The sequence below is a fragment of the Leucoraja erinacea genome, unplaced genomic scaffold (assembly GCF_028641065.1).
Source record: "Leucoraja erinacea ecotype New England unplaced genomic scaffold, Leri_hhj_1 Leri_188S, whole genome shotgun sequence".
Classification (NCBI taxonomy): Eukaryota; Metazoa; Chordata; class Chondrichthyes; order Rajiformes; family Rajidae; genus Leucoraja; species Leucoraja erinaceus.
Window position 1 is genome coordinate 96,798 of NW_026576089.1, and position 21,982 is coordinate 118,779.

The following is a 21,982-nucleotide window of genomic DNA, read 5'->3' on the forward strand; positions in this document are numbered from 1 at the left end:
TTTCCTCATCTCGGTCCTAAAGGATTTCCCCCTTATCCTTAAACTGTGACCCCTTGTTCTGGACTTCCCCAACATCGGGAACAATCTTCCTGCATCTAGCCTGTCCAACCCCTTAAGACTTTTGTAAGTTTCTATAAGATCCCCCCTCGATCTTCTAAATTCTTTGCTCCTGTACTCGACTCCTCTTGTTATGAAGGCCAACATGCCATTTGCTTTCTTCACTGCCTGCTGTACCTGCATGTTTACTTTATAAGAATATAAAGTAATAATAAGAAAACTATTGGGTCTCAGTTAGTTTAGTTTATTGTCACGTGGACCAAGGTACAGTGAAAAGCTTTCTTTTATTTATTTTTAAATGTAACCTTTATTTAACCAGGAGAAGTCTCATCTTCTTTCTTCTTTATCTATCTATCTATTAATATATAAAACTCAAATCCGTCCGTCCGTCCGCCTGCAGTACGGATCCCTTCCTGCCTTTCGATTCGTGCCCGATACTCGCAGATGTCCAATCGGAATGGCCGATGCTCGCAGATGTCCAATCGGAACGGAATCATTTGCATGTACGGCTGCCGGCTGCATTTCTTCCTTTGATTCATTGCCATAAAACTCAAATCCGTCCGTCCGCCTGCCCAATGTCCAGACGCTCAATCTCGCAGATGTCCATCGGAACCATTTCATGTAGAGATTTCGCATTTCTTCCTTTTTCTAAGTATCCGCTCCTCATTTCCATTTCGGTAGAGATTTCGCGTGTTGAAGTACATGTTTTTAATCACGTTTTTAATCCTCCTCCCCCCTCCACCCACCCACCCCCAAGTATTTCAAAAATAAACAGGCTTCTCCATTTACATGTCAGCTTCCAACACACTTCGAAACAAAGTTGCAAGACAGGAACACTCTGAACTTTTCACTGCTGCAGCAGGCAGGGGAGGTGTCATTGGATTTTTTTTTAAAGAGACAGGGACATGTGCTGGAATCTTACTTTTGAGAACGGCTTCAGTTCCATTGGAGGAGACGGGTGCATGGTGGAATATTGGGTTGGGGGAATCACACCATTGGGGGAGCAGACCCAACGGGTCTGCACTTGGTCTAGTTGAGATTAAAAATCTCTTTTACAAGAGAGTCCTGGCCAAGACAGGCAGCAGCACAGTTCCACAGTTACAGACAATAATTTAAAAACAACAGAGAACATATAAATAGAGTCACAGTCAGAACATCATCAAACAAAGCATGTACAGACAGAAGAGCCCGCTTCAACGTCATTAAGAAGGGATTTAAATCTGTTTATAGAAGCCAGCTCCTTAAGTTTCAGTTCATTCTGTAGCTGGTTCCATGCAAAGGGAGCAGCATAACTAAATGCCCTTTTAGTTTTTTTTTTTTTAGTCACTTTAATTGTCATTTGGACCCCTGGAGGTCCAAACGAAATGCCGTTTCTGCAGCCATACACTACAAACAAATAGACCCCAGACACAACATAATTTACATTTTACATAAACATCCATCACATTGCTGTGATGGAAGGCCAAAAAAAACTTATCTCTCCACTGCACTCTCCTCCCCCCCGATGTCAGAGTCATAGTCAAAGCCCCCGGCTGGCGATGGCGATTGTCCCGCGGCCATTAAAGCCACGCCGGGTGGTGCGAGGTCGCACACCGGGTCTTGGTGTTAGAGACCCCGGCGTGCGCTCGCAGAGTCCCGCGGCCATTCCAAGCCGCGCGGGGCGGTGCTGTCAGGCCCCGCTCCAGGAGCTCTTCGACCCCCCAACTCGGGCGGGAGAAGTCGCCGTTGCAGGAGCCCTGAAAAGCGGTCTCCCTCCAGGGACCCGCGGGCTCCCGGTGCCGCCGTCCGCAGACCCGCAGTAGCAGCCTCCGCATCAGCAGCAGCAGCGGCAGCAGCAGCGCTCCACCACCGCTCCACCCACTCTGGACTCGGCCAGCTCCGCGACGGTGAGGTGAGTCGGCACCAGAGTCCCCGGCTTCTTCTGTTGGAGGCCGCTCCTCGTTTCAGCCCCAACGACAACGGAGACCCGACAAAGAAAAGGTCGGGTCTCCCGTGCAGGGAGAGATTTAAAAGTTACCCCCCTCCCTCCCACCCCACCCCCACCCCCCCACACACACACCCCAACAAAAAATAACAAAAACTACATAGAAACATAGACAAAAAATAATAAAAACGCGGACAGGCTGCAGAGGCTGCTGCTGACCAGAGTCGCGCCGCCTACCGGATCAGTATGGACTTTAGGTACAGTTAGTAAGAACAAGTCCTCAGAGCGGAGCTGATAAGTTCCTGTGCTTTTTCGAATTACATACTTCTGCAGGTATGAAGGAAGAACATCGAGGATAGTCTTATAAATAAGGATATGCCAATGATGGAGTCTGCGGGTGGACAGGGCAAACTATCCAACTTGAGCATACAAAGAGCAGTGGTGCGTGAGAGTTTTAAAATTAGTAACAAATCTCAGTGCTCCGTGGTATACGGTGTCCAAAGATTCTTGTTAGGGATGCAGTGAGGAAGATCGCACTATATATTTAAAATATATCCAAGAAGACCAAGGAGCTCGTTGTAGACTTCAGGAAGTCCAGAGGCGGCACGCACACCCCCATCCACATTAACGGGACGGAGGTGGAACGTGTTTCTAGCTTCAGGTTCCTGGGAGTCAACATCTCCGATGACCTCTCTTGGACCCACAATACCTCAACTCTGATCAAGAAGGCTCATCAGCGTCTCTTCTTCCTGAGGAGACTGAAGAAGGTCCATCTGTCTCCTCAGATCCTGGTGAACTTCTACCGCTGCACCATCGAGAGCATCCTTACCAACTGCATCACAGTATGGTATGGCAACTGCTCTGTCTCCGACCGGAAGGCATTGCAGAGGGTGGTGAAAATTGCCCAACGCATCGCCGGTTCCTCGCTCCCCTCCATTGAGTCTGTCCAAAGCAAGCGCTGTCTGCGGAGGGCGCTCAGCATCGCCAAGGACTGCTCTCAACTAAATGCATTTCGTTGTCTCTGTACTGTACACTGACAATGACAATTAAATTGAATCTGAATCTCACCCCAACCATGGACTGTTTACCCTCCTACCATCCGGGAGGCGCTACAGGTCTCTCCGTTGCCGGACCAGCAGGTCGAGGAACAGCTTCTTTCCGGCGGCTGTCACTCTACTCAACAACGTACCTCGGTGACTGCCAATCACCACCCCCCCCCCCCCCCCCCGGACACTTATTATTTTTTATTCAAATCGTTTGCTATGTCGCTCTTCAAGGGAGATGCTAAATGCATTTCGTTGTCTCTGTACTGTACACTGACAATGACAATTAAAATTGAATCTGAATCTGAATCTGATATATATTTCTACATTCATCGTTAGTGCCACAAATTCATCTCCCAGCGGCAACACAGGCAAGGTGGGGTCGGGGTAAAGTACGCAAACATGCACCACAGTTTGGCCTTCGAGCGCTGGCAGTCGCGGAAGGGAGAGACTCTCTCGAACTTCTACAGGTGCACAGTAGAGAACATGCTGACTGGTTGCATTGTGGCTTGGTTCAGCAACTTGAGCGTCCAGGAGAGGAAAGAATGCAGAAAGTCGTGACCACTGCCCAGTCCATTATCGGCTCTGGACCTCCCCTCCATCGAGGGGATCTATCGCAATCGCTGCCTCAAAAAGGCAGCCAGCATCATCAAGGACCCACACACCATCCTGGCCACACACTTATCTCCCCGCTGCCTTCAGGTAGAAGGTACAGGAGCCTGAAGACTGCAACGTCCAGGTTCAAGAATAGGACCTTCCCCATCGCCATCAAGCAGACTCTGAACTATAACAACCTATTGCACTTTATCTGTTTATTGATGTGTGTGTGTGTATATATATATATATATATCGGAAGGGGGGAGACTTTGACGTTCAAGGTGAGGATAAAAGATTAAAGAGGAGGGGAAAAAAAGGTTCTATTTTCCAAATTAAGTAACGGGCCCTTAGTAATGGACAGCGTAATGCCCCGTCCCACTTAGGAAACGTCTGGAGACTTTGCGCCCCACCCAAGGTTTCCGTGCGGTTCCCGGAGGTTGCAGGTGGTTGCCAGAGGTTGCAGGTAGTGGAGACTGGCGAAAACCTCCGGGAACCGCACGGAAACCTTGGGCGGGGCGCAAAGTCTCCAGAGGTTTCCGTTCAGGTTTCCTAAGTGGGACAGGGGCATAAGACACACTCTCAGAGAACCACGTGATTTGTTTAGGAGATTTCTCTCATTTCAGTTACTAAATTGTCTGAATGTGCATCTGTGTAAGTATGATGGATTCCCCACAAAATATTTATTAGAAAAAAGCAATCAATGCAAAAAATAAATACAAATTTTCGCGTCTTGTTGCTTCTGAGGTGAATGTGTCTTATTTTCCTTCAGGTCTATGCTTGCCATTGTCACAAACAGGTTACAAGGTTCGAGTTAGACACAAAATACTGGAGTAACAATTGACAATAGGTGCCGGAGTAGGCCCTTCGAGCCTGCACCGCCATTCAATATGATCATGGCTGATCATCCAACTCAGTATCCCATCCCTGCCTTCTCTCCATACCTCCTGATCCCTTTAGCCACAAGGGCCTCATCTAACTCCCTCTTAAATATAGCCAATGAACTGTGTGGCCTCAACTACCTTCTGTGGCAGAGAATTCGACAGATTCACCACTCTCTGTGTGTGAAAAAAAATGTTTTTCTCATCTCGGTCCTAAAGGATTTCCCCCTTATCCTTAAACTGTGTGTGTGACCCCTTGTTCTGGACTTCCCCAACATCGGGAACAATCTTCCTGCATCTAGCCTGTCCAACCCCTTAAGAATTTTGTACGTTTCTATAAGATCCCCCCTCAATCTTCTAAATTCTAGCGAGTACAAGCTAAGTCTATCCAGTCTTTCTTCATATGAAAGTCCTGACATCCCAGGAATCAGTCTGGTGAACCTTCTCTGTACTCCCTCTATGGCAAGAATGTCTTTCCTCAGATTAGGGGACCAAAACTGTATGCAATACTCCAGGTGTGGTCTCACCAAGGCCCTGTACTTGGGGAGCCACAAGTTCTAACGAGTACCATGGCTGATTATCCACAATTAGTACCCCGTTCATGCCTTCCCCCTATATCCCTTGATTCGGCTATCTTTAAGAGCTCTATCTAGTAGTAGGTTGCGGCGTTTTTCCTAACCTGATGAAAAAAGTCCACGAGTAAAAAAGGTCGTGAATTAGGTCTTGAAAGTGGGACATGCCCTTAACTTTCTCTTGAAAGCATCCAGAGAACAGGCCTCCACTGCCTTCTGAGTCCCCATATCCCTTGACTCCGCTATCTTCAAGAGCCCTATCTAACTCTCTCTTGAAGGTATCCAGAGAATCATCCTCCACCGCCCTCTGAGGCAGAGAATTCCCCAGACTCACAACTCTCTGTGAGAAAAAGTGTTTCCTCGTCTCCGTTCTAAATGGCTTACTCCTTATTTTTAAACTGTGTGTGTGTGTGGCCCCTGGTTCTGGACTCCCCCAACATCGGGAACATGTTTCCTGCCTCTAGCGTGTCCAAACCCTTAACAATCTTATATGTTTCAATGAGATGCCCTCTCATCCTTCCAAACTCCAGTGTACAAGCCCAGCTGCTCCATTCTCTCAGCATATGGCAGTCCCGCCATCCCGGGAATTAACCTGGTGAACCTACGCTGGGCTCCCTCAATAGCAAGAATGTCCTTCCTCAAATTAGGCGATCATCAATGCACCGCCCCCTAGTAACTCACAACGTCATAGAATCAGGCCCTTTGATCAACATGTCAACCATTTACCAGGATGTTGCCAAAACTAGAGGGTGTGAGTCTTTCCTCATAAGACAGTCCTGACAGTGAGGTTGAGTCGGCTGGGTCTCTATTCCATGGAGCGCAGGAGGATGAGGGGCGATCTTATAGAGGTGTACAAAATCATTGGGTCGCCAACTTTTATCACTCCCAAATAAGGGACAAAAGTTCAAATTGAGGGACAAATTCCCGACGGCAATTCTTTGACCGACTTGTTGAATGGCTGACTAGTTTGCCCCGGGTGCTGGACTGCACACAAAGCCCTGCTTTGAGGAGTGTTGGCGCGCAAAGTCCGGCATCCCATCCAACTCATGAACCGATCATCGGCCCATGTTGGGAGAATCCACAAACCAGGGGCCACACACACACAGTTTAAGAATAAGGGGTCGGCCATTTAGAACGGAGACGAGGAAACACTTTTTCACACAGAGAGTTGTGGGAGTCTGTGGAATTCTCTGCCTCAGGGGGCGGTGGGGGCCAGTTCTCTGTGTGCTTTCAAGAGAGAGCTAGGTAGGGCTCTTAAAAATAGCGGAGTTAAGGGAGTTGCCGTTACGGGCGGCCCGATGTTCAGGACCACACGCCGGGGTGTTGTTAGTCCAACGTCGTGGCTGAGTCAAGGGATATGGGGACTGAGAAGGCAGTGGAGGCCTGTTCTCTGGATGCTTTCAAGAGAGAGCTAGATAGGGCTCTGAAAGATAGCGGAGTCAGGGAGATATGGGGAGAAGGCAGGAACGGGGTACTGATTGTGGATGATCACAGTGAATGGCGGTGCTGGCTCGAAGGTTCGAATGGCCTCTACTCCTGCACCTATTGTCTGTTGTTGGAGAAGCCAATATTCAGCAGGTAGATAAAAATGCTGGAGAAACTCAGCGGTGAGGCAGCATCTATGGAGGCAACATCTATGGAGAGAAGGAAATAGGCAACGTTTCGGGTCGAAACCCTTCTGAGAAACTCAGCGGTTGAGGCAGCATCAATGGATCGAAGGAAATAGGCAACGTTTCAGGTCAAAACCTTTCTTCAGAAGGGTTTCTTCAGAAGGGTTTCGACCCGAAACGTCGCCTATTTCCTTCGCTCCATAGATGCTGCCTCACCCGCTGAGTTTCTCCAGCATTTTATGTCTACCTTTGATTTTTCCAGCATCTGCAGTTCCCTTTTAACCGATATTCATACTCCTGGGCTGCAAGCTGCCCAAGCGAAAAAATATCAGATGCTGTTCCTCTAATTTTGGCTTTGTGATTCATATTATTAGACCTGGGGCTTTTTCAGTGCAAAGCTCAATTTAAAAAAAACTTTATTTTTGCGGGCTTTCCTTTTGCAAAAAGAGGAAGAAGAGGAGAAACAAAAAAGTTAGAACTCTACTCAATCTCGGCTCAGTGCTGTCGGCTCAATGCTGTGCTGTGATTGACAGGCAGGGGGCTGGCTCACACCCACTTTGATGGCAAAAAACAAGGGGCCAAATTATTATCTCAATGGGGTTAGGTTAGGTATGGGGGAGGTGCAGCGAGACCTGGGTGTCCTTGTACACCGGTCACTGAAAGTTGGCATGCAGGTACAGCAGGCAGTGAAGAAATGCATTTCGTTGTCTCTGTACTGTACACTGACAATGACAATTAAAATTGAATCTGAATCTGAATCTGAGATCTCACCGGAAAGTAATGGGATGTTGGCCTAATGGGATGTTGGCCTTCTCCCCATAACAAGACTCCGCTATTTTCAAGAGACAATTGAAAGTGCAGAGAGGAGGCCATTTGGCCCTTGAGGCAGAACCACAGCAACTCAAATTAGGCTGATCATCCCCAATCAGGTTCTTCTGCCGTTTCCTGCCTTCTCCCCGTATCACCTGAGTCCGTGTACAGTTTTAAGAACCCTATCTAGCTCTCTCTTGAAAGCATCTAGAGCAACCGGCCTCCACCGCCCCGATGTTCTGAGGTCCAGAAATACCACAGCAACTCAAATTAGACAAATCCTTCAGTACCGAGAGTAAAGAACTTTTTTCTGAGAGTTGAATACAGGGCTCTGGTGAGACCACATCTGGAGTGTTGTGTAGAGTTTTGGTCTCCTAGTTTGAGCTGTATAGGGCTCTGGTGAGACCACATCTGGAGTATTGTGTACAGTTTTGGTCTCCTAATTTGAGTTGTATAGGGCTCTGATGAGACCACATCTGGAGTATTGTGTACAGTTTTGGTCTCCTAATTTGAGTTGTATAGGGCACTCTGGTAAGACCACATCTGGAGTATTGTGTACAGTTTTGGTCTCCTAGCTTGAGTTGTATAGGGCTCTGGTAAGACCACATCTGGAGTGTTGCGTGCAGTTTTGGTCCCCTAATTTGAGGATGGACATCCTTGTGATCGAGGCAGTGCAGCGTTGATTGATCCCTGGGATGGCGGGACTGTCATATGAGGGAAGATTGAAAAGACTAGGCTTGTATTCACTGGAGTCCAAGGACATCCCAAATAAACATCTGGTGTCAGACCCCACCCTACCGGTCCCTGGCACCAATCTCCCAAGGGAGCAGTGGACGACGCTGAATAGATTCAGGACTGGACATGGCCCCTGCTTGGCCAGCCTTCACAAATGGGGCAGCAGTCCAACCCCACGGTGTGCTTGTGGAGAGCAAAGTCGGGTTGGGTCAGGTAGGCTCAGGTTACTAAAATGGGCGGGGAAAAATGCCCAGGATCCCCTCCATAGCCTACTACACGTCAGCCCATTGCATTTAGCAGGAGTAGCCTATCTTGCTCTGCTATAGGATCTTTGGTGGAGAGCAGCAAACAATGCAACACATGATTGAAGCATGCCCTCAACAAAGACTCAAAGGAGGACTTGTTTCTCTGCTTGGCTAAAGGAATTTGTATTCGCTAAATAAATAAACTGGAGCTTAGAAGGAAGATGGGGGTTCTTATAGAAACATATAAAATTATAAAAGGACTGGACAAGCTAGATGCAGGAAAAATGTTCCCAATGTTGGGGCGAGTTCCAGGACAAGGGGTCACAGCTTAAGGATAAGGGGGAAATCCTTTAAAACCGAGATGAGGAGAACTTTTTTCACACAGAGAGTGGTGAATCTCTGGAACTCTCTGCCACAGAGGGTAGTTGAGGCCAGTTCATTGGCTATATTTAAGAGGGAGTTAGATGTGGCCCTTGTGGCTAAGGGGATCAGGGGGTATGGAGAGAAGGCAGGTTCGGGATACTGAGTTGGATGATCAGCCATGATCATATTGAATGGCGGTGCAGGCTCGAAGGGCCGAATGGCCTACTCCTGCACCTAATTTCTATGTTTCTATGTTTCTATGAGTCTAGAACCAGAGGCCACACACATAGAAACATAGAAATTAGGTGCAGGAGTAGAGGCCATTCCGCCCTTCGAGCCTGCACCGCCATTCAATATGATCATGGCTGATCATCCAACTCAGTATCCCGTACCTGCCTTCTCTCCATACCCCCTGATCCCTTTAGCCACAAGGGCCACATTTAACTCCCTCTTAAATATAGCCAATGAACTGGCCTCGACTACCCTCTGCGACAGAGAGTTCCAGAGATTCACCACTCTCTGTGTGAAAAAAGTTCTTCTCATCTCGGCTTTAAAGGATTTCCCCCCTGATCCTTAGCTGTGACCCCTTGTCCTGGACTTCCCCAACATCGGGAACAATCTTCCTGCATCTAGCCTGTCCAACCCCTTAAGAATTTTGTAAGTTTCTATAAGATTCCCTCTCAATCTTCTAAATTCTAGAGAGTATAAACCAAGTCTATCCAGTCTTTCTTCATAAGACAGTCCTGACATCCCAGGAATCAGTCTGGTGAACCGTCTCTGCACTCCCTCTATGGCAATAATGTCCTTCCTCAGATTTGGAGACCAAAACTGTACGCAATACTCCAGGTGTGGTCTCACCAAGACCCTGTACAACTGCAGTAGAACCTCCCTGCTCCTAGACTCAAATCCTTTTGCAATGAAAGCTAACATACCATTCGCTTTCTTTACTGCCTGCTGCACCTGCATGCCTACCTTCAATGACTGGTGTACCATGACACCTAGGTCTCGCTGCATCTCCCCCTTTCCCAATCGGCCACCATTTAGATAATAGTCTGCTTTCCCGTTTTTGCCACCAAAATGGATAACCTCACATTTATCCACATTAAACTGCATCTGCCAAACATTTGCCCACTCACCCAGCCTATCCAAGTCACCTTGCAGTCTCCTAGCATCCTCCTCACAGCTAACACTGCCCCCCAGCTTAGTGTCATCCGCAAACTTGGAGATATTGCCTTCAATTCCCTCGTCCAGATCATTAATATATATTGTAAATAGCTGATTGGGGACGATCAGCCATGATCGCAATGAATGGCGGTGCTGGCTCGAAGGGCTGAATTACAGCTTATGGGCTGAATGGCCTCATCCTCCTGCACCTATTGTCTATGTGTCTATATTGGCTTATATAGGGATGGGCTGATGGGCGGGGCGTTGGGTGCGGGAGGACCAATGAGCGATGGAGAGGTGGGCGGGACGTGGCGAGTGACTGTGGAACAGGCCAATGGGGAGCGGAGGACGTGAGGGCGGGATTTTGAGCAGGGCCAATGAGCGATGGAGAGGTGGGCGGGACGTGTTGAGTGACTGCGGAGCGAGCCAATGGGGAGCGGAGGATGTGAGGGCGGGGCAATAAGAGATGGGCGGGACGCGTTGAGTGACCGCGAAAGGGGCCAATGGGAAGCGGAGGGCTGGAGGGCGGGAGTTGCAGGCGGGCCAATGAGAGATGGGTAGATGGGCGGGACGTGGTGAGTGACCGCGGAAGTGGCCAATGGGGAGCGGAGGGTGTGAGGGGCGTGATCGTAGGCGAGCCAATGGCAGATGGAGAGTGATGAGTGACGTTGGAACGGGCCAATGAGAGAGAGGGTGGGCGGGATGCGTTGAGTGACCGGGGAACAGGCCAATGGGGAGCTGAGGATGTGAGGGGCGGGAGTTGCAGGCGGGCCAATGGGAGCGCGGGCCGTATTGAGTGACGGCGGAACGGGCCAATGGGGTGAAGGGCGGCGGGCGGGACTTTGGTTTCCATGGCGACGGCGGGGCCTAGTCGAGGCGGGGGGAACCGCGGAGCCTGAAGCGCCGGCGCCAGCGCGAGGATGTCGGACCCGGCCCCGGATTACATCCACCACCTGCCCGCCTACATCATGCACGACTTCTGCGCCGTCATGGACTCGCTCGACTGCGTCGACTGGCGGCGATTCGGTGAGTGAGGGAGCGCCGCGGTGTGTGGAGTTTGTGTGAGGGGGAGGGGGTGAGGGAGCGCCCCAGTGGGGGGGAGGGGGAATGAGGGAGCGCCTCAGTGTAGATGAGAGAGGGGGGTGAGGGAGCGCCTCAGTGAGCGGGGGGGGGGGGGAATGAGGGAGTGCCTCAGTGTGGGGGAGGGGAATGAGGAAGCGCCCCAGTGTGAGGGGGGGGGGGGTGAGGGAGGGAGCGCCTCAGTGTGTATTGAGAGAGGGGGGGGTGAGGGAGCGCCGCAGTGTGGGGGAAGGGGAATGAGGGAGCGCCTCAGTTGTATGAGAGGGGGGGGGTGAGGGGAGAGAGGGTTTTGTGTGAGTGAGGGAGCGCCCCAGTGTGTATTGAGAGGGGGGGTGAGGGAGCGCGCAGCAGTGTGTGGGAAGGGGAGTGAGGGAGCGCCTCAGTGTGGTATTGAGGGGGGGGGGGGAGGGAGGGAGCGCCTCAGTGTGTATTGAGAGGGGGGGGGGGGGGTGAGGGGGGGGCCTCAGTGTGTATTGAGATGGGGGGGTGAGGGGGAGCGCCCCAGTGGGGGGGAGGGGAATGAGGGAGCGCCTCAGTGTGGGGGAAGGGGGGGGTGAGGGAGCGCCTCAGTGTGGGGGAGGGGGAATGAGGGGAGCGCCTCAGTGTATTGAGAGGGGGGGGGGGGGTGGGGGAGCGCCTCAGGTGGGGGGGGAGGGGGAATGAGGGAGCGCCTCAGTGTGAGGGGGGGGGGGGGTGAGGGAGCGCCTCAGTGTGTATTGAGAGGGGGGTGTGAGGGAGCGCCGCAGTGTAGATTGAGATGGGGGGGGGGGAGTGAGGAGGGAGCGCCTCAGGTGTGTGGGGGAGGGGGGTGAGGGAGCGCCTCAGTGTGTGGGAGGGGGGGAATGAGGGAGCGCCTCAGTGTAGATTGAGAGGGAGAGGGGGGGGGGGGGGGGGTGGGGGGGGGGGGGGGGGGGGGGGGGGGGGGGGGGGGGGGGGGGGGGGGGGGGGGGGGGGGGGGGGGGGGGGGGGGGAGGGGGGGGGGGGGGGGGGGGGGGGGGGGGGGGGGGGGAGGGGGGGAGGGGGGGGGAGAGAGGAGGGGGGGGGGGGGGGAGGGAGGGAGCGCCTCAGTGTGTGGGGGGGGGGGGGGGGGGGTGAGTGAGGAAGGCCTCAGTGTGTGGGGGAAGGGGAGTGAGGGAGTGCCTCAGTGTGGGGGGGGGGGAATGAGGGAGCACCTCAGTGTGGGGGGGAAGGGGGAGGGAGCGCCTCAGTGTGTATTGAGAGGGGGGGGGGGGGAGGGAGGGAGCCTCGGTGTGTGTGAGGGGGGGGGGGGTGAGTGAATGAGGGAGCGGCTCAGTGTGTGTGTGTGGGGAAGTGGTGGCACCCCTTGTTTTTGGTTTCCCGGTGTGTGGGGGGGGGAGGGGGCACCCCCACTATTTGGGGGTGGGGGATGGTGAGGGAGCACCCCAGTGTGTGTGTGTGGGGGGGGTGGAGGGGGGGGAAGGGAACACCTCTGTGTGTGGGTGTGGGAGTCAAGTCAAGTTTATTCGTCACATACACGTACGAGATGTGCGGTGAAATGAAAAGTGGCGATCAATGCCTAGCCTTGCCTGTGGGATTGTGCAAGAAAAGACAAGAACTACAAAGAATTGAGCAGTAACCAGCAGTTACGTATTTGTGAGAAAATAACCCAGTAGTTTAAAAAAAAGACGCAACACACATTTCCTGCCTCTAGCGTGTCCAAACCCAAAATATGTTTCAATAAGATACCCTCTCATCCTTCTAAACCACAGAGTGTACAAGCCCAGCCGCTCCATTCTCTCAGCATATGACAGTCCCGCCATCCCGGGAATTAACCTAGTCTTTTTGGTTTCCAGTAATGGTAGAGTCAAGGACCAGAACCCCAGGGGAAACATCTTTACACAAAGGGAGGTGGGTGTACGGAACGAGCTGCCGGAGGAGATAGTTGAGGCAGGTACTATCACAACGTTTAAGAAACATTTAGACAGACACAGATATAGAATTGGTTTAGAGGGATATGGGCCAAACGCAGGTAGGTGGGACTAGTGCAGATAGATTGGTCGGCGTGGCCAAGATGGGCCAAAGGGCCTGTTTCCACGCTGTATCATTCAATGAGACCCTTCGGCCCACCAAGTCCATGCCAACCATCGATCGCTCGATCACGCTAACTCTATGACGTCCCACTGTCTACACACTCTGGACAATCTACGGAGGGCCAATGAACCTTCAAGTCCGCACGGGCATGTCTTCAGGTCGTGGAAGGAGACTGGGGCACCTGGAGGAAACCCACGCGGTCACAGGGAGAACGTACAAACTCCGTATAGACAGCAGCTGCAGTTAGGATCTCTGGCGCTGTGAGGCAGCAACTCTACCGCTGCGCCACCGTGTTCTTCCGGTCTGACGAAGGGTCCTGACCCAAAACGTCACCTATCCATGTCCTCCACAGATGCTGCCTGACCCGCTGAGTTACTCCAGCACTCTGTGAAACGTCACCTATCCATGTTCTCCACAGATGCTGCCTGACCCGCTGAGTTACTCCAGCACTCTGTGAAACGTCACCTATCCACGTTCTCCACAGATGCTGCCTGACCCGCTGAGTTACTCCAGCACTCTGTGAAACGTCACCTATCCATGTTCTCCACAGATGCTGCCTGACCCACTGAGTTACTCCAGCACTCTGTGAAACGTCACCTATCCATGTTCTCCACAGATGCTGCCTGACCCGCTGAGTTACTCCAGCACTCTGTAAAACGTCACCTATCCACGTTCTCCACAGATGCTGCCTGATCCGCTGAGTTACTCCAGCACTCTGTGAAACGTCACCTATCCACGTTCTCCACAGATGCTGCCTGACCCGCTGAGTTACTCCAGCACTCTGTGAAACGTCACCTATCCATGTTCTCCACAGATGCTGCCTGACCCGCTGAGTTACTCCAGCACTCTGTGAAACGTCACCTATCCACGTTCTCCACAGATGCTGCCTGACCCGCTGAGTTACTCCAGCCACTCTGGCTGCTCTCCCTCCAGCAGTTAGCAGTTTTGGCCAAAGATCCTATAGCGAGCAAGATAGTCCACTCGACGAAAAAGACGTAGTAAGGTTATGGACAGATTCTCGGCCCCATTTCCGTAACCGGCTCCCGTCTCCGCACCAAAGATCCCATAGCGGAGCAAAGATACTAGTGCGGAGACGGAAGCCGGTTACGGAAACATCCTCGTAAAAATAAAAGTTCTTTGATAAAAATCTTCTCATTTTCAGAATTATAATTTATTAACACAAACTGTTCCCCCGCAACACTGCGGGTCGGGTCGGGTTACTGAAATGGATGGGAAAAAAGGCCCACGTTCCACTCCGTTGCGTACTACACATCAGCCCATTGCATTTAGCAGGAGTGGTCTATCTTGCTCCGCTATAGGATCTTTGGTTTTGCCACCGAGTCTCTCTCGCTCACTGTGCGATGACTCTCCCTGCCGTCCCCTCGAGCTATATCTAGTAATGAGTCACCCAATAAACCCTCACTGCAGACAGAAACCACTCACGATCTCGCATCAAGAGGGCCAGACATTCTTGCTGACTTTAGTATTACACAACCGTGGAACCAGGGAGAGGAGCTTAGTCATTCAGAGATCACATCGGGGGCAAATATTTCAGCAACCTAGGCTGTGCACACCTCTTGCTTGTGTCTCTAACTGTGATCCACAAAGCCCCCATGCCTTAGCCAAGGCAGCCGATCACAGCAGGCAGTGAAGAAAGCGAATGGCCTGTTGGCCTTTATAACAAGAGGAATCGAATATAGGAGCAAAGAGGTCCTTCTGCAGTTGTACAGGGCCCTGGTGAGACCACACCTGGAGTATTGTGTGCAGTTTTGGTCCCCTAATTTGAGGAAGGACATTCTTGCTATTAGAAACATAGAAATTAGGTGCAGCAGTAGAGGCCATTCGGCCCTTCGAGCCTGCACCGCCATTCAACATGATCATGGCTGATCATCCAACTCAGTATCCCGTACCTGCCTTCTCTCCATACCCCCTGATCCCCTTAGCCACAAGGGCCACATCTAACTCCCTCTTAAATATAGCCAATGAACTGGCCTCAACTACCCTCTGTGGCAGAGAGTTCCAGAGATTCACCACTCTCTGCGTGAAAAAAGTTCTTCTCATCTCGGTTTTAAAGGATTTCCCCTTTATCCTTAAGCTGTGACCCCTTGTCCTGGACTTCCCTAACATCGGGAACAATCTTCCTGCATCTAGCCTGTCCAACCCCTTAAGAATTTTGTAAGTTTCTATAAGATTGAGATATAAGATATTGAGGGAGACCAGCGTAAGTTTACTAGGTTAATTCCCGGGATGGCGGGACTGTCATATGCTGAGAGAATGGAGCGGCTGGGACACTCGGGAACTCAGGATGAGAGGGCATCTCATTGAAACATATAAGATTGTTAAGGGCTTGGACACGCTAGAGGCAGGAAACATGTTCCCGATGTTGGGGGAGTCCAGAACCAGGGGCCACAGTTTAAGAATAAGGAGTAAGCCATTTAGAACGGAGACGAGGAAACTGTTTTTCTCAGAGAGTGGTGAGTCTGTGGAATTCTCTGCCTCAGAGGGCAGTGGAGGCAGGTACTCTGGATGCTCTCAAGAGAGAGCTAGATAGGGCTCTTAAAAATAGTCAGGGGATATGGGGAGAAGGCAGGAACGGGGTACTGATTGGGGATGATCAGCCATGATCACAGTGAATGGCGGTGCTGGCTCGAAGGGCCAAATGGCCTGCTCCTACACCTATTGTCTATAATTGTGGACCAGCCTGACTCCCGGTCACTCCCTCTTTCCCCCCCCCACCCCCCCTCTCCCATCTACACCTCACGCTGCCTCGGCAAGGCCAGCAGCATAATCGCGGACTAGTCTCACCTCCCCAGTCACCCTCTTCTCCTCTCCCCTCTCCCATCGGGCAAGAGGTATAGAAGTGTGAAAACGAACGCACACACACCTCCAGATTCAAGGACTGTTTCTTCCCGGCTGTTATCAGGCAATTGACCCACACCATCATCTACTAGAGGCCGGTCCTGACCTATTATTTACCTGTGTGGCCATTATAAATGGAGGATATTTGTGTAAGAAAGAACTGCAGATGCTGGTTTAAATCGAAGGGAGACACAAAATGCTGGAGTAACTCAGCGAGTGAGGCAGCATCTCTGGAGCGAAGGAATGGGTGACGTTTCGGGTCCAGACCCTACTTCAGACTGACGAAGGGTCTCGACACGAAACGTTGCCCATTCCTTCTCTCCAGAGATGCTGCCTCGCCCGCTGAGTTACTGATAGGTTCTTGATTGGTAAAGAGAGTGAAAGCTTACAAAATTCTTAAGGGGTTGGACAGGCTAGATGCAGGAAGATTGTTCCCGATGTTAGGGAAGTCCAGGACAAGGGGTCACAGTTTAAGGATAAGGGGGAAATCCTTTAAAACCGAGATGAGAAGAACTTTTTTCACGCAGAGAGTGGGGAATCTCTGGAACTCTCTGCCACAGAGGGTAGTCGAGGCCAGTTCATTGGCTATATTTAAGAGGGAGTTAGATGTGGCCCTTGTGGCTAAGGGGGGATCAGGGGGTATGGAGAGAAGGCAGGTACGGGATACTGAGTTGGATGATCAGCCATGATCATATTGAATGGCGGTGCAGGCTCGAAGGGCCGAATGGCCTACTCCTGCACCTAATTTCTATGTTTCTATGTTATGGGGAGATGGCAGGAGTAGAGGGTCAGGAGGGAAATGTGATCGAATGGCAGAGCAGCCTAGATGGGCCAAATGGCCATGTCTGAGCCAAAATCCTGCAGATGCTGGCTGAAGCACAACAAGAGACCAAGTGCTGGATGAAGCCAAGCTTTCTGCACTGCTGCGACACTGAGGACGCTGTCTCTGCGAAGTTTGCACGTTCTCCCCGTGACTGCGTCGGTTTCCCTCCACATCACAGAGATGTGCAGGTTTGTAGGTAAATTGCTCCTAGTGCGTAGGATGCAAGATAATGGGGAACTAATGTACAGATGGCGGCTTGCTGCAGTAGCGAGTGTGGCTCGGTTCCTCTTTCCACACTGTATCACCAAACAGGTGGCACAGCGGTAGAGTTGCTGCCTCACAGCGCCAGAGACCTGGGTTCAATCCTGACCACGGGTGCTATCCGAACAGAGTCTGTACATTCTCCCCGTGACCTGCGTGGCTTTTCTCCGCTTGCTTTTCCTCCCACACTTGTAGGTCTAGGCAATAGACAATAGACAATATGTGCAGGTGTCGGCCATTCGGCCCTTCGAGCTAGCACCGCCATTCAATGTGATCATGGTTGATCATCCCCAATCAGTACCCCGTTCCTGCCTTCTCCCCATATCCCCTGACTCCGCTATTTTAAGAGCCCTATCTAGCTCTCTCTTGAAAGCCTCCAGAGAACCGGCCTCCACTGCCCTCTGAGGCAGAGAATTCCACACACTCGCAACTCTCGGTGAGAAAAAGTGTTTCCTCGTCTCCGTTCTAAATGGGCGACCCCTTATTCTTAAACTGAGTGTGTGTGTGTGTGGCCCCTGGTTCTGGATGCCCCCAACATCGGGAACATGTTTCCTGCCTCTAGCGTGTCCAAACCCTTAACAATCTTATTTGTTTCAATGAGATGCCCTCTCATCCTTCTAAACTCCAGAGTTAAACAAAACCAGACTATGGTGGTTCTGTCTGAGTCCCTTCAGTTTTCTTGTCCTTCCTGCTTTCCGACTTATCTCGATACCACAGCTTGTCTCCCATGGCCCCAAATCTAGTTATCTTCGCTAAACCGTTTATAAAGATTGGAGGTGGGAGATTGCAACCTCTACGTGGCCTGTGAATGCAATCAACCCGACGTGCATAAGATAAGATCTAAGTTGTCCTGCAACTTTAGGCTGTGCACGCCCTATACGCAAGAAGAAGAAGAATTCCTGCGATTGCTGGCTGGTTTTCCCCCGCCCCTGGCGTCCGAGCCAGCGGGGAGGGAGGCCGGCTGGGAAATGACAGCGTGGTTAATCTCTGGATAAACTCGGTGAAGTATGGGCTGTGGAATGCGATAAGACAGCCAGCTCTGTGTTTGTCAGTGAATGGCTCCTTGTTTCTGTATAACTCTCAGAGCTCAGTTGTGGAAACATAGAAAATAGATGCAGGAGGAGGCCATTCTGCCCTTCGAGCCAGCACCGCCATTCACTGTGGTCATGGCTGATCGTCCCCTATCAATAACCCGTGCCTGCCTTCTCCCCATATCCCTTGACTCCACTAGCCCCTAGAGCTCTATCTAACATAGAAACATAGAAATTAGGTGCAGGAGTAGGCCGTTCGGCCCTTCCAGCCTGCACCATTCGCCATTCGATATGATCATGGCTGATCATCCAACTCAGTATCCCGTACCGGCCTTCTCTCCATACCCCCTGATCCCCTTAGCCACAAGGGCCACATCTAACTCCCTCTTAAATATAGCCAATGAACTGTGGCCTCAACTACCCTCTGTGGCAGAGAGTTCCAGAGATTCACCACTCTCTGTGTGAAAAAAGTTGTTCTCATCTCGGTTTTAAAGGATTTCCCCCTTATCCTTAAGCTGTGACCCCTTGTCCTGGACTTCCCCAACATCGGGAACAATCTTCCTGCATCTAGCCTGTCCAACCCCTTACGAATTTTGTAAGTTTCTACAAGAAACTCTCTCTTAAATCCATCCAGTGACTTGGCCTCCACTGCCCTCTGTGGCAGGGAATTCCACAAATTCACAACTCTCTCGGTGGAAAAGTTTTTTCTCACCTCAGTCTTAAATGACCTCCCCTTTATTCTAAGACTGTGTGTGGCCCCTGGTTCTGGACTCGCCCAACATTGGGAACATTTTTCCTGCATCTAGCTTGTCCAGTCCTTTTAAAATTTTAGGTACACAAAAATGCTGGAGAAACTCAACGGGTGCAGCAGCATCTATGGAGCAAAGGAAATAGGCGACGTTTTGGGCCGAAATCCTTCTTCAGAAGTTTTAAATAATTTTATATGCTTATAGAAACATAGAAATTAGGTGCAGGAGTAGGCCATTCAGCCCTTCGAGCCTGCACCGCCATTTAATTGATCATGGCTGATCATCCAACTCAGTATCCCGTATCTTCATACCCCCTGATCCCCTTTGGGCCACATCTAATCTTAAATATGCCAATGAACTGGCCTCAACTATGGCAGAGAGTTCCGAGATTCCCACATCTTCTGAAAAAAGTTCTCTCAGTTTGAATACAAGCTGTGACCCCTTGTCCTCTTCCCTAACATCGGAACAATCCTCCTGCATCTAGCCTGTCCAACCCCTTAAGAATTTTGTAAGTTTCTATAAGATCCCCTCTCAATCTCCTAAATTCTAGAGAGTATAAACCAAGTCTATCCAGTCTTTCTTCATAAGACAGTCCTGACATCCCAGGAATCAGTCTGGTGAACCGTCTCTGCAATCCCTCTATGGCAATAATGTCTTTCCTCAGATTTGGAGACCAAAACTGTACGCAATACTCCAGGTGCGGTCTCACCAAGACCCTGTACAACTGCTGTAGAACCTCCCTGCTCCTATACGTAAATCCTTTTGCTATGTCTTGTTTTCTTGCAGACCAGTATCTGCAGTTCCTTGTCTCCACACACCGTGTTTCTACAGAGCCAGTCGGTGGACTGGGAAAGTCTCCCCCATGTATGGTCTCAGCCTGCAAGGGTATTCTAATTTATTTTTTTCCCGCGCTCTCAGCCTCGTCGGTGGTGAGCGACATGACGGACCTCCGGCTGCTGGCAAATCGCGGGGACCTGGGGCGTACAGAGAACGTCATGTGGTACTGGATTAACCGCAACGGCACGGTGGGGCAACTGGTCGACCTCCTGGCCAACCTGAACCTGTGGAGACCTCGGGAGATCATCTTGCAATGTGAGTCTCAGTTTCAGATCGCCTTACTGTCACGTGTGCCGAGGTACAGTGACAAGCTTTGACAATAGGTACAGGAGTAGAGGCCATTCTGCCCTTCCAGCCAGCACCGCCATTCAACGCGTTGTGAGTCTGTGGAATTCTCTGCCTCAGAGGGCGGTGGAGGCCGGTTCTCTGGATTCTTTCAAGGGAGAGCTAGATAGGGCTCTTAAAGATAGCGGAGTCAGGGGATATGGGGAGAAGGCAGGAACGGGGTACTGATTGGGGATTGTATTGTATTGTATTGTATTCAAATTTATTGTCATTGTCTCAATTTGAGACAACGAAATGAATTTCCCTTACAGGCAGTATCATAAAAAAATCACAAAAAAATAATAAAAATAAATAATAAATAAATAATACAACATATTAAAAATAAAATTGAATTAAAAATTTAAAACAAGCACAAACACAGAAAGTCCACGACACAACATAACATAAATGGCAACATAAATGGAAGTACAATACTTACGATCACATTGAATGGCGGTGCTGGCTCGAAGGGCAGAATGGCCTCTACTCCTGCACCTATTGTCTATTGTTGTACGTTGGCGCAGTATCTAGAGAACCTGCCTCCTATACTTCAAAGTAATTCCAGGTTAATTCCCGGGATGGCGGGACTGTCATACGCTGAGAGAATGGAGCGGCTGGGCTTGTACACTCTGGAGTTTAGAAGGATGAGAGGGAATCTTATTGAAACATCTAAGATTATTAAGGGTTTGGACACGCTAGAGGCAGGAAACATGTTCCCAGTGTTGGGGGAGTCCAGAACCAGGGGCCACAGTTTTAAGAATAAGGGGTCGGCCATTTAGAACGGAGACGAGGAAACACTTTTTCCTCACAGAGAGTGGTGGGTCTGTGGAATTCTCTGCTTCAGAGGGCGGGTCTCTGGATACTTTCAAGAGAGAGCTAGATAGGGCTCTTAATGATAGTGGGAGTCGGGGGATATGGGAAGAAGGCAGGAATTGGGGATGAGCAGCCATGATCACATTGAATGGCGGTGCTGGCTCGAAGGGCCGAATGGCTCTACTCCTGCACCTATTGTCCGTTGTCCAAAGACGTACAAGTTTGTAGGTTAATTGACTTGGTATAACAAAAAAAGTTAAATTGTCCCTAGTGTGTGCAGGATAGTGTTAGTGTGCGGGGATCGATGGTCGGTGCGGACTCGGTGGGCCGAAGGGCCTGTTTCTGAGCTCCAATATCTCATTACTAGCTACATAGAAACATAGACAATAGGTGCAGGAGTAGAGGCCATTCGGCCCTTCGAGCCTGCACTGCCATTCAATATGATCATGGCTGATCATCCAACTCGGTATCCTGTACCTGCCTTCTCTCCATACCCCCTGATCCCTTTAGCCACAAGGGCCACATCTAACTCCCTCTTAAATATAGCCAATGAACTGTGGCCTCAACTATCTTCTGTGGCAGAGAATTCCACAGATTCACCACTCTCTGTGTGTGAAAAAAAAATGTTTTTCTCATCTCATCTCAGTCCTAAAAGATTTCCCCCTTATCCTTAAACTGTGTGGCCCCTTGTCCTGGACTTCCCCAACATCGGGAACAATCTTCCTGCATCTAGCCTGTCCAACCCCTTAAGAAGTTTGTAAGTTTCTATAAGATCCCCCCTCAATCTTCTTAATTCTAGCGAGTACAAGCCGAGTCTATCCAGTCTTTCTTCATATGAAAGTCCTGACATCCCAGGAATCAGTCTGGTGAACCTTCTCTGTACTCCCTCTATGGCAAGAATGTCTTTCCTCGGATTAGGAGTTACCTCCTCTGGCAGCTCGTTCCATACACCCACCACCCCCTGCGTGCAAAAATACTCCCCCAACCTCTTGTTACCCCTTTTCCCCCTCGCCTAAAACCTACGCAGACCCTGGGGAAAAAACACCGGGGCTTGCTGAGAGCTTTTGGCATTTTCTGTTTTTAGTTTCGATTCCCATCAGCTACCATTTTTTACATTTTCACAAGCCTAAAAGTGTCAGTAAATGACCATTTTTA

At 50.6% G+C, this 21,982-nt stretch overlaps 1 protein-coding gene across 1 annotated transcript in view; it reads left to right on the forward strand.

Moving 5' to 3' along the window:
* Positions 1-10,867: 10,867 nt before the first annotated feature.
* The window catches only part of irak1 (interleukin-1 receptor-associated kinase 1), a 38,892-nt gene continuing 27,777 nt past the window's right edge, over positions 10,868-21,982 (forward strand). Inside the window, exons 1-2 of the mRNA XM_055666081.1 lie at positions 10,868-11,024; positions 19,772-19,988. Of these exons, the coding sequence (XP_055522056.1) occupies positions 10,919-11,024; positions 19,772-19,988 (323 nt within the window). The 5' untranslated portion in view covers positions 10,868-10,918. The remainder of the gene's footprint in view (positions 11,025-19,771; positions 19,989-21,982) is intronic.